Source organism: Ooceraea biroi, chromosome 3 (genome assembly GCF_003672135.1).
Source record: "Ooceraea biroi isolate clonal line C1 chromosome 3, Obir_v5.4, whole genome shotgun sequence".
Lineage (NCBI taxonomy): Eukaryota > Metazoa > Arthropoda > Insecta > Hymenoptera > Formicidae > Ooceraea > Ooceraea biroi.
The window spans coordinates 14280952-14293818 of NC_039508.1; the positions used below are offsets into that span (position 1 = coordinate 14280952).

Here is a 12867-nt window from a genome sequence, read left to right on the forward strand (position 1 = left end):
AAAGTTAGGAGAATTTAATTAGTGCAGCGATCAAATGGCCGTTATTGTAATCATAGTTACAATGGAATAGTAAAACGAGATATTCCTGCGTAGCGGAAGCGCCGCTTTCGATGATAATAATGACGTTTCGCACCATGTACGGCTGTTTCCTTAAAGATGACATTATATTTTAATAATTTTTCTCGTAATATCTGATACTTATTTTTAAACAATTTTTATTATTCATGGTATACACATTATTTGTTACTCTTTACATGTTAACAAAATTCTTATAATTGTTTTTGTTGCAAAATTAATTCGGTCATCACTCTGGAACTTCCTTGCTGGATTCCAGCATGTTTACACTGCTTCATGGTATCCGTTCCATCGAAGCAACGATACTTTAATCCTCTAGTAAGCTTTCGTTTCGGGGAAACCTTAAACCTTGGATTAGCTAGACGAATTAAGTCGAGCTATCTTTACGCGCGCCTTCGATTTAGGTTAATCTTTCATCGCAAAATATTACGTTATTCACAACACAATTCCAGGTATTAAATAAAAATTTATGAGGTTAATTTGTATTTACAATAATGTGTTTAGTGCATTGAAGTTAATTTGTATTTATAATAATGATATGTTTAGTGCATTGAGTACAACAAAACAATTCTTATTGCTTATCCATGTTTCCAGCTAGTTTGCAACTGAATTTGATTAAACAGTATGTAATTGTACGTTATTGTTCAGAATATAGCTATACTAAGTTTCTTTAAACGAGATATGGCCAAACTCTTAACAATACTTGATTGGAATGAGGATTATATGATAAAATAACACATCGAAAGTTAGAATTGAACGTGCTATTCATGTCAAGCTGCGAATTTACAAGTTGTTTTCCAGCTTTCGTTGCCCCTCTCTCTCCCTCGTCTCTCTTTCAATTCAATACACGATATACGGTGTATTGGATAAATGGTCCTTTTAAATAATGTGTTCTCTGCGGAAGTCGCACTCGTAAGGTCGCAACTGAATAAACGTTCGGATTCACCGTCCTACTTCCGCTATGTTTATCCGTTACCAGAACAACAATTTATTTCCGCAGCTGTGAGTTATTCTACAGCTTGTCGCTATAAAAGTGTGAACACGATGTTCCTGCAGTGAGAGACAGCATGAGATCGAAACCAAATGTTTCAGAAAAGAACATTCAGTAAAAGTTCGTCATTAGTAGTGCTGGTATTTATACATTAAAGTACGTAAAGAGATGAATATCTCTTATACAAATTTTTGATAATATGAAATGCGCAAGTTTAATTTATATTATGATTCCACGTACAATGTTTTAATGATAAAGTATTTTTTTCCTTTCACAGAATAATTTTTTACCTTTCACAGAAGAGATTACATACCATATATATCACTTTACATATCAATTTTACAGCGTATTATTAATAGTGCTTTTAACAATGATTTTTAATTATATCAACTGAGAACATTTTAATCATACATTGATAAAAAAATATAGTTAAAATTACCATAATTTTACTATAATTTATAGTATCCTAAGGCGCCAAGCATATAAAATAGTGCTCTTTACTTACAAAAATATAGTCGATGTAACGTGAAAATAGAGTTTGTAAAATCATAATATTCAGTGCGTGTAGCCATATGGTTATAGTTGTCTCATTACTAAAACTATTGTTAAACTGAACATAAGATTGCAAAGTACATATAACTATCGGTTGGTTCCGATATCTCGCACACCTATATCTCATACTCTCACAATATATACTTAAAACGGTGTCTACAATGCAATTTTAAACCGTAACACTTGAGCTTTAAGCCTTAATTTGGCTAATCACAGGTTTACTGTTCTTATTAACTGCAGCGTTCACGTTGTACACTCACGCGTTTTAAGCGCTTCTTCGTCTCTTTTTACAAGAAGAAAGAAAATCTTTTGTCATATATAGTGATATCAGAATGAGGATGCGCGACATCTCATAAGAAATCATGATAAGGAGACACATACATATACTATACACATATGCACTTTTTATTTTTAATACCACATATAAGGTTAATGTAAATTTTTATCAATGTTAAATATGCTATTAATAAGGTTCTATGTACTATTTAGATACAGCTGTTATTATCATTTTCTTTAGTTATTATTACTATATTAATATCAAAACGAACGATAATAAAATAGTAACCTTTTCTATTATTCAGGTTACGATGACTACATATGAAAAGTTAAATTATGTATCATATCTCTTTCCTTCATTTTTACTATATAAGATTCGAAATAACTATATTTTGTAGTAAACAGTTTCATTGGTTCTTGGTACCATGCGTATATGGTTTATATTACTAGTATTATAATAGCATTTACTATAAAAATGAGTATCCTGACTATAATTTTTTTACCATGCAATTATAGTCAATTTTATCATCGATTTTATTTTCAGTGTATTAATAATTTTTTTATTTATTCGTGTACGTTTCTCTTATCCGATAAAGAGCAATAATATACGCAAATATCATTAAGTTTGATTAATCCAATCGATATTCTGGCGTTTAATATTTCCGCGTACGAGCTCTCTCATAATAATTATAGAAGATAAATCACAGACACGCCCAGAATACGATATTGTTAAGAGACTCTGCTATTAACCTACTTTTACTGATAAGAGCATATCTCACATAGAATTTTCATATACCTACTTCTCTACTTATTTACTACATGCGCAGCAATGAATAGATGTTGATTAAGGATATTAGAATCAAGACTAACCAGAAAAATAACATTTCATATAATGATTCTCTACTTTTTAACAAGGATGTGGTTTTAAATTGCAACGAGTTCCTTTATTCCGCAACAATTACAGCCATTATTATTTTATACAAAACGTGAATGGTAATAATTTTGGATTATGTTTGAACAAAACTATAATTCGTATTCAAATACGTAAAACGTATATAATGATTATGGGTGGATTCATAGAATTATTCAATTAAATCTGATCATGATGCGAAATGTTCACTCATTCATTGTCTGTGAATTCTGTACACATTTTACATTTTCGAAGATCGGAGACTATATTGAATTACTCGGTCATTCCAATCACGTAGCCAAGCAGTCCACCGAAGATCCCAAGTAGCTGCCAGGGCAGTTGAGCGCTTTACTGTTTGCATGCTCGCGGTCGTTGATTTACGAACGTACACGAGGGAGGCCACAGAATGTAATAGCGGTCCCAGGTTTGTTACAACAATCGTTTGTATGCATTACTCTTTGTGCCTGGCTTTATACATATAATCTAGGCACCAGGACGAAGACGCTCGTAACCAAGACAATGTACTTGACTGCAGAGAACGTCGTGTTCTGTTTCGACGACTTGTTGTTGTAAACCTTGTTGCTGCAGAAAGCAAATTACACAATGACATAAATTGTGTACGATTTCATTATTAATAAATATTATTACTATTATGATCTACACGCGTTATCCTAATTTATTGAAATATCTTCAATCAGTTATCTGTAATTAACATTTCATGCCATAATGTGCGCATGTAAAATCTTTCTCAAATGAGATATAATGAGATATAGTCAATGTCATAGGAGAACAAGGATATTGATAATAAAATATTACAAGCTTGAAAAGTATCTTCGTAAATATCGCGTCTTTACTGAAATCTCTCTTTTGGAGAATGTTGCGAAAGAGAACAGCAGTACACGCGATACAATTATAATAGCGTATCCGTATAATCGAAATAACATTAGTCTTCTGCTGCGTCTGCTTTTCGATTCTACAAATTTACTCAACAAAATTGGAAAGCATATCCTTTCTGCCTTACCTACGTCGCGTCACTTCGAATGCTTCGCAGTAGAAACGACCTGCGTCGTAGCAGACAGATGTTCCTTCGTCGCCACGTGAATTATCGACTTGGTTTTTCCATGTAAAATTTCTCTTGCTGGCGCTAGAAAATATCGAAGAATTTACATATTCCGTATCTTGGATACGGCTGCTGGATCACATAACTAACAGGCTTTTTTATCTGTTTTATTTTTCATGTTTCTCACGGGGACATCGACTGGCTGCGTTCTTCCATGGCTGCTGATATTTCGGTGCTGGTGATGGCGATTCTCTAACTGCGGTGATGGTGGCTATGTTGACGCTTTGGTGATGGTACACACAACTCATGCACACATACATATATCGCACTCACACATCGGTAAACTCGTTCAATGTATTGTACTTGCTAAAATCGCACTCCTGTTTGATTCAACATTGTTCGTTCACATCGCTAACCATTACTAATTTCGCTCATTATCTGTGTATTAATGTCTATGACACTTGCGTTGCATAAATTACTCCTATTATAAACGCACTATGAATCATGTGTGCTGAAATGGACACTTCTCATTTTATCCCACACACGGGTTGTTGCGCACTGTTACAATTATTTTACTATTGCTCGGAAACTTCTGCGATTATATCGTCCTTCATTGGCCGTCACTCGCAAAATTATCGCGCGAATCTACATTTACACGCTGAAACGTCTGTGGTTTCGTCCGCAAACTCCATCGTCACGAACGATCTCCGCGTTAAATTCCGCAAATGTCGGCTGCTTCTCGTTCACTATGTTAAACCGCGTATCGTGTGTAAACGAAACGACGCTGCTTTCGCGGACGAATTTGTGCCATTGATACCTCCGCCGAACCGATCCTGTCTGATCCACTCGTTAATTACTCTCAATCCCCTTAAATTGATCACTGTTGTGGTGGCGATGTCATTACGGCTTATCGATCGATCTTCGATACGCGGCTACCCGTCCTCTTCGTTTCTTTCGTGCTTCTCCGTAATTTACGTATGGCTTTAACGTTATCCCCTCAATCTCTTATCTTGCACTTCTTCCCTTTTTCTTTCTCTAATCTCTTATCTACGTTTCTCTAATGATTATTAAAAATTCCACCAATGATACAATCTTTACCATTTTATTTGCATGACTTTATTGCTCATCGGTTTATGTAACTTCGTACTTTATATCACTTTTGTGTCGTGTGGTTTTTTTTAATTGGACAGCCCTGTTGTCAGGCACTCTGAAGACCTTTCAGCGTGCGGCGTGCGACGAGGAAACGATGACGTTGAAATGCCCACCCGGCACAACCATCTCCGTCGAACACGCTCAATATGGAAGAACGGGGAAGTATGGCATCAGCAAATGCAACTCGTCTGTTTCTCCAATGATCGCGGAGGACAGATCGATAAATCACACGTGCACTTGGCCGCAATCACTGCAGGTATGTACCAATGACATTCTCTTGTCCCATACAGGTAGAGGTTGACCGTGCAATATGTGGCATCCAGGTTTATTGAAAATTACTACCCTGCGGAACAAAAGTTTTTTCGTCATTTTATATACACATATATAACCGATATAAAAGAAAAGAAAATTAAAAACAAATTTTCAAACAATATGAAATATAAATTATACTATAATTATAGCTTGCATGGAATATTACTTTCTGTCACCTGTAAAATGGGAATTTTAACATTTTACACTTTTGTTTCTTTTTTATTTTCTTCATAAATTATTAAAACTGTTTGCAACCGTAATAGCTTACAGAGCACCCTGCTAATGAGATATTGTAATTTATTTTATTAAATAATAGCTTTTAATTGCATGTAACAATGGCAATATCAAATTTAAACTTTCAGTTACGTCAATCATGAAACGAACGCTTAATACGATATATTCTTTCCGTAATAAGTTAAAAGACAAACCGCACCGACAATATTTCTCGTGTAATAACGTAACATACAAACTTTGCAAATTCGCAAAACTTGGTAAGACATCATCCCATTCCCACGGAAAGTTTAATATTTGGACGTACTTTAGATTCCGATTATCTCCCGATTCTGCCTCTTCAGCTACCGGAAGGAAGTTCCGCGCGAGTCTAAATTCCGTTCAATCCAAGCCGCCTAAATACGGAAGTTCCAAAGAATCCGAACGCTGATCAAATATAAGGGTACGTTATCTCCGTTTCATAACCAATATCACGATTCAGGTTCCGGCTTGATGTTAAACTAAAAGGGGGCCCACGCCATCATTCGCGCCTACTCGATTCCCATGACAATGTTTGCGTTTCGGCCACCTCGGCTCCGGAAATTATAATATATTCAGCATCCTACATTTATTGACTTCTTGCGAGCTCCTCATTTCTAATACGGAGAAGAACGTGGCTGATATATTCTTCCCACTTTCGTCTTCTTTGCGTTCTATCCCGCGTGAGTACCGAACCGGAAAGAATCGTAAACCGGATCAACCCCTTCTGGGGTTAACCATTGTACGTTTCAAGCCTCGTAAACCGCACTTGGATGCGTGAACTCGTACATGAAGCGGTTGTTCTTATCTTTCGGAAGATTTTACACAAAATTGAGATTGCCGCAATCCTCCCATGGTCATTATTTTTGACGGTCTTTCCATTTACTCTGGCATCTTGTGAAAACTGGAAGAGAGCTTCCGCTACCGGAACTTTCGATGGAATGTTTTTCTCGTAATGTTCGCACATTTAAAATGGTTATCACGCTAAGTCCATCCCATTGCCAATTTTATCTTTTATGAGATTTTACACTGAGAGTTGAGAAAGATTCATCTTCATTATTAAAACGTCAGTAAAGAAGATATGTATTATAAACCATGAAGAATGTAAAAAAGTACATAAAAATTTTAATCGTTAAAGTGTAATTTTGACTTTTCCGTTTTAAGAAAGCTATAAAACCAAGAATCTAATTTTAAGTCCACGTTGAAAATGATGAAAATTCCATCTTCTTCCTTTGCTCTCAGTCCGAAAAACGTCATTCTGCGCGGTTTTCTAAAATTGGCAGTGAGTTGGGTTTAAGCGTGCTGAAAGAAGGAGCTTCGTCAAAGGCTGTGAAAACGTGTTACTGCAAATACCGTCAAGAGGAAGTTCTCGGGAAATTTTCGCGAGGATGATAATCGGGCAAATCGGGAAATTGGGAAAAGCGCCGGATGCGCGACTTATTTCTTTAACAGGAATGCACGGTGGAAAGAAACTCCGCGAGAAAAGTCCGTGGAGAATGCACCCGCACGAAAACTTGTTTTCTTTGAGCTTAATTCACTGGCAATTATGGATCCCGCGCGAGGGCGGAAAAGAGATACGTCCCGCGTCGGGCTAAATCTTGGTTTGCGAAATAATGGCAACTGACCTGAAAATGGTACCCCTGTGTTTCGCGAAGCGTGCAACTGACAAATTCGTTTGAGGTCGCGCGGGCTAAAGGGAAGCGAGAGCGACTCGACGGCGTAACGAAGTTGTCGGTGATGAGTAACGTGTTCCTTAAAGTATGACGCACCAAATTGGTCTGTTTTCTTTTGATATTACATTACTTATTTATGAAACTCGCTAAGATCTAATTTTAACTAAGCTAAAATCAGGACACGAAATTAACGCGTAAAGCTTATGTATTATGTAAGCGTAGACATATATATAATAAAGGTACATAATAAAGGGAGTTTTACATTTATACGGTGAATTACACTTTTCAGAAGGGTCAAGCATTTATGGATAATTCAAAACGGCTTCCACCTGTATTCTCCCAGAAAAAAAGTGGTGTTATTCGCGCAGCATTGCGGCATAATAACTTACCTTCGGTATACAATAAAAATCTCTCTCCGCTGGCATCCATCGGTTTGCGGTTTTCGCGAGTCCACGTATCGATTTCATATTTCATATTCCACCGACCGAGAAAGGAACCATTGTACGTATGATCCCACCCGCATGCGAAAATGGAGTAACTCTTTTATTTCGTCGACGATCTTATCCTCCTCTACAGATCTTGCTTTTCATAAGATCCACACTTTTTCTCTTACATTTCGCGATATTTTTTAGTTTCCTACTCTTCTCAAAGTGTAAATTTCATGAGATGCTGTTTGTTCTGAAATTCGGTCTTGTCGTTTATATATTTATAAACATATGTATATGTATGCTCTCACGTACATAATATTACATCTTACTAAAATATGATTAATAACAAAATTCCCTAGCTTCCTTTTGATGAAATATCAAATTGTAAAGCAATCGATAAAACCCTGTCTCGTGTGCTCTCAATGATTTGCCTGAAAATGATTGTTATATATAATTTTTTTCATCTATTTTGACGTCTTTGAGTTCTTTTTTCATAGAGGATTACGTACATTGTAGAAAGGTCTCATGATAGTCCGTCTGATAGGGTTTGATATCGAAGGGAAGAATCTTCTTTCTGAGCGATTTATTTGATCTCTTAACAAAAGGTCGACCCATAAAACAAGTCCATAGTCAAGTGTACGTAATTTATTTACTACGTTCTCTCACATATTGGATCAACTAGCGATCACAGTTAACCGTGGACGATGTATGGAGTTCTAAAGCACTTTCATCTACCATTTATCGCTTTTCACTTTAGAACGAGAGTTTAGATAGAGTTTAAACTTACTCGGTTAAGCATAAATTCAACAAATAGAAATTTAAACGGTTCGAAGCTATATTGGCTGCGTAATAATTCGAAAGCCGTGAAAGCCGCATCTCTCATTTTCTATTTTAAAGTTGATAATATCCATCAAGAATCTACATATGTATAAAATTACACCGCAGAATATATTTTGCGCCACAAGGGACGACGAATAAAATAAAGTTCTTCCTTAAAAAAAACTGGATCCATAATTGGATCATGTAACATTCATTGCATGAATTTTTGTATTAATTTTCCTGATTCGATTTGATCAATTCGATTCACTCTCTCGCAAGATAGAACACTTTATATGCGTATATAATACATGCGGTACAGTTCTTGTTCTGCCTCTGGATTTTGCATAGCTGTGCCAATATTTGGCATGAGGGAATCGGCTTATGATTCGACCGGAACGGCGTCGTGAGAACACGATCGCTCACGCCATCGCTCTCAATGCACACGAGGTATTTCTTGTCGGTCGATGATGTCCCTGTTTCCTCGGCGGAGAGCATTTCCGACGCGACTGCACGGGAACGAATCAGCGCGCTGCACTACTTCTCCAGGATGCAGTTGTACGGGAAGTTCCAAAGCCGGAAACGCGTATCCCTGAATGAAGGCGTATTCCCTGTAGGACTATAAGAAGGGTTCGACTCGAAAGTGGCTTCGTGCCTTGCCGAGCGATTCGAATCTCGCGAAAGGGCTTTTCCGCGTGAGTGCTTACTCCCTTTCCTTTCTACCCGTGCAACTTTTCCGCGACATACGTCGCTGCTTCCATAAAGAGGGAGGAATTTAAGGTCGCAACTCTCACGGCGAAATAAAAGTGCGGGGGGTGCATGCCGGCAGACACGTTCTTTTGCGAGAAATGTATGCAAATCGCGACGACCGAAAAACGATTGGAAAGAACCGGAAGCAGATCAGGAAATGTCGATAAAGGTGGATTCGGGACAAAGGAGCGTATTTATTTTTAAACAAGTGGACAAATAAAGAGTGATAAATTGAGTTCGATCGACAGCTGAGGCAGAGATTAAGGGAATTGGGCTCGTTTTATTTTTTACGGTCCGGGTTTTGTTACGAGGTCACATGTGAACGTATCATCCTAAAGATCCAGACGCGATATGCTGATTTTTTGGTTTATAGTTCAATTTTATCGCTCAAGAACTCTTACGCTTTTGTGGCGCTCTTTGTATATTTCAGTACGCTATATATTCTATGTGTCGTAGATCCTATACTTTTATCGCGCGTCATATAAATAATCGATACGCGAATAAGCTGGTCTCCTAAAACTGAAACTATTGTACGCCGCTGATCAGTTTGCCGTGTAGTAAATGGAAGCCATGCAACTAATATTCAATTGTTACAAAGCGACGGCACCATGGCTGAGATTAGTTGTTAGTTTACGGTATCGGTTCCTTACGACAGAAACGGTTTAAGGGAATTACACGTCCTGACTTTGATCCCTGGGGCAAAGCCGCACTATACGGAAACGGTAAACGTTTACGTATAGTGACGGACGACACGGAAACGGTCAGAATGTATCGACGCACGCGGAAAATCGATTTCTCCCGCGGGGACCCGGCTGCACGTGAAATGCAGGAGAATGGCCCAAGACGGAAACTCCAAAAGCCGATAATTAGATGGATATCGTATATATGCGCGGGATGCACATACGCGAGACCGAGTCGCATACGGAAATCCCAACGCGGATATGTCGGTAGCAGCTTGAAACCTGGAAACGTAATTTTCACGTTTCCCGCAGCAGACGGCGAGGTCTTCTGTCTTCCTTTCCTCCCGCGGGATATTACAATCGGCGAACATTTTTTTCGCGTGCTCGCGAGTGAGTTCATCGATTTTTAATTATCGCACATGACGCGAAAAAGATGCATTCGACATAACTAGGAAGAAATGTGAAATAGAAATTATTTATTAATACATTTTATTAACATGGATTTTATATTACATTATTATTTTATTGGATATGCTATAATTTTTTTATATTAAATTAATCTGAATTTATCAGATGTCTAATAAAACGAATAATCTGATAAAAAGAAAAGTGATATAAACTTGATCGAAAGTCTTTATTGTTTTATTTTATATAGCAGAGCTATTTTCTACATTATCGCAATTAACAATACTATTCACTTTATTAAGATGCGTTTATGAACGTGATCAATGATCAAATAGCGTTTATCGTAATCAAGTTTGAACGGATCCGTGTAACTCGAGCCCTTATCCAACGCAATTATCCGATTGAAAATGGAATCCTAGGAATCCTCGTCAATACACGAATATCACCAAAGCATAGTCGGATGACCAATAACTTCCGAGGAACGCGAAATTTAGAAGGGTGGTCATCTATGAAACCCTTTGCTCGTTATGGTTCTAGTAATGTTTCTAGTACTCGAATATAAATTTTTTTAATTAAAAGCTACTGCTGCTGCTTTTTTCATGTGCCTTTCATGCCTTTCGCTTCGACTTCCGTAAAACTCAATCGCATTACCTGATAACATTGAAAGTGCATTTCGATAGAAGCAGAAACACAGTTTTTATTTTATTCTTTATTCCAGAGTTACAATCATTTTTGAACAATCAGTTATATTTTTGCACTCTCTACTTTTATAAAAATGTATTTTAAAAACTTCTAAATAATGTCCCTTTTAAAGATTTACGTCGTCAATTCATTTTCACATTGCAAATATTACGGATGGCATAAAATTTCATATGCAAGTTAATCCAGTGATATTAATTCTGCTTTTGCCTGGAAGTTCTTAAATAAAAAGCGCAAGTTATCGTATTTTATACTCGAATTCGTCAGCCAAAAGGATCAACCGCAAAATTAAGTCGCTATTTCGTAAAAGCGAACAGGTTTAGTTGAAATTGTCACAGTTTGTCCACTGCTTGTGCATATTTTTTTTAGTCGAATAGCTTTCACAACAATTGCAATAACCACAGTAAAGAATGCAGCCACTGTAATTTCAAGCTCCGACTTCAAAGCGCCATCGGAGTAGATTGTTCTGTTGTGGGTGCATGCTTCCGTTATTACATTAATCTTTGCCGCTAGGAATTTGTTTCCTTTCGCCGCATTTATTTCTATGATTAACTGATGATAAATGATTAAAGAATTTTCATTACTCTAAAAAATTAGATTGTACAATTTTTCTGTTAATCTTTTTCTACTAGACATTCCTTAACAATTATGATTTTACCAAACAATTCAACTTTATTTTATTAAATTCCAAAAAGTACGAGATTTTTAATATTTATCAGAAACTATTATTAAAAGATACTATTTGCATAATTTTCTTCAATCTTATTAAAAATATTACAAATAATTTCTTAGTAGTCTTTAATTGAAAACGATGTACGTTGTTTGTCTCTAAAAATTAGAATCTTTTAGGTAACATTTTGATCAGATGCTCGGTAAGAAAAAGTACCACGTTTTCTTATTGGTCACCATCTCAATGTGAGCGGATCTTCTGAATGACGCGTTAGCACTCACTGTTGCAGACGGTGGTCGAGGTCTGTCAGAAAAAGCGGCAGTGCAAGTTCAACACCAGCCCGGAAACCTTCCAGGGTGATCCCTGCCCCGGACTGCGGAAGTACATCGAGGTTGCCTACAAATGCCGTCCCTGTAAGTACTCTCATCTATATACATGCACATATACGCGCGTGCATTTGCACGAATGCATGCGCGAACGTGCGCGAGCGGACGCGAGATCGAGATCGAGATCGAGCTGCGCCCACGAAGAGATCGTTTTTCTCTGAGACATCCGATTCCTTTTTATGCGGACGTCGAGCATTAGTTCGGTTCGCCGTCCGCATAAGAACCGGCGATATCGATGAAATTCCTCGCGCGACACGCACGACGGATCGACGAGGGACTCGCGGAAATTCTCAGACGCGACGTGATCCAGCAAACTCCGACTGATCCCGATGGCTGCTTGGAGAACATTCAGAACGAGAAAAACCTACTAACTACCTCAGTTATTTCAGTATGATCTGGAACATTCGTGAATTATAGGGGGAGAATTTTAATACTTTTCATTCAAACGTTAAAATTGATTAATTCATGAAATCAGAATTATATAAAAAAATAGTTTTGAAAATTAAGAGATTGCACTGCATCTGGTTTATTATACTGCTGTTCTTGTCGCAAGGAATAAGATACATACACATACACTTATATTCGATATATCATGAATCTATACATATGCTATGCGCTCGCTAGAGCACTGATGGCAACCTGTTGCAGTAACGAGGTCTAAGTAATTTTTACTACGGAGCATAACAACTCTATCGTGGCGCGTTTTACAGTTTAGAGGTGCTGGTTTCTGCAGTCGCGCGCTCAAGCCACAGCCATCTCATTGTTTACTGCGCGCACGGTAAA

The 12867-nt window shown here is 37.3% G+C and overlaps 1 protein-coding gene across 3 annotated transcripts in view; it reads left to right on the plus strand.

Moving 5' to 3' along the window:
- Positions 1 to 12867, plus strand: part of LOC105286806 (protein eva-1) — a 133060-nt gene that overhangs the window by 74171 nt on the left and 46022 nt on the right. For 2 of the 3 annotated variants that reach the window (XM_026968226.1, XM_011352019.3), the window contains exons 2-3: positions 5055 to 5272; positions 11973 to 12111. In XM_026968226.1, coding sequence (XP_026824027.1) covers positions 5055 to 5272; positions 11973 to 12111 — 357 coding nt within the window. The remainder of the gene's footprint in view (positions 1 to 5054; positions 5273 to 11972; positions 12112 to 12867) is intronic. The other variant, XM_011352020.3, reaches the window with a different exon arrangement.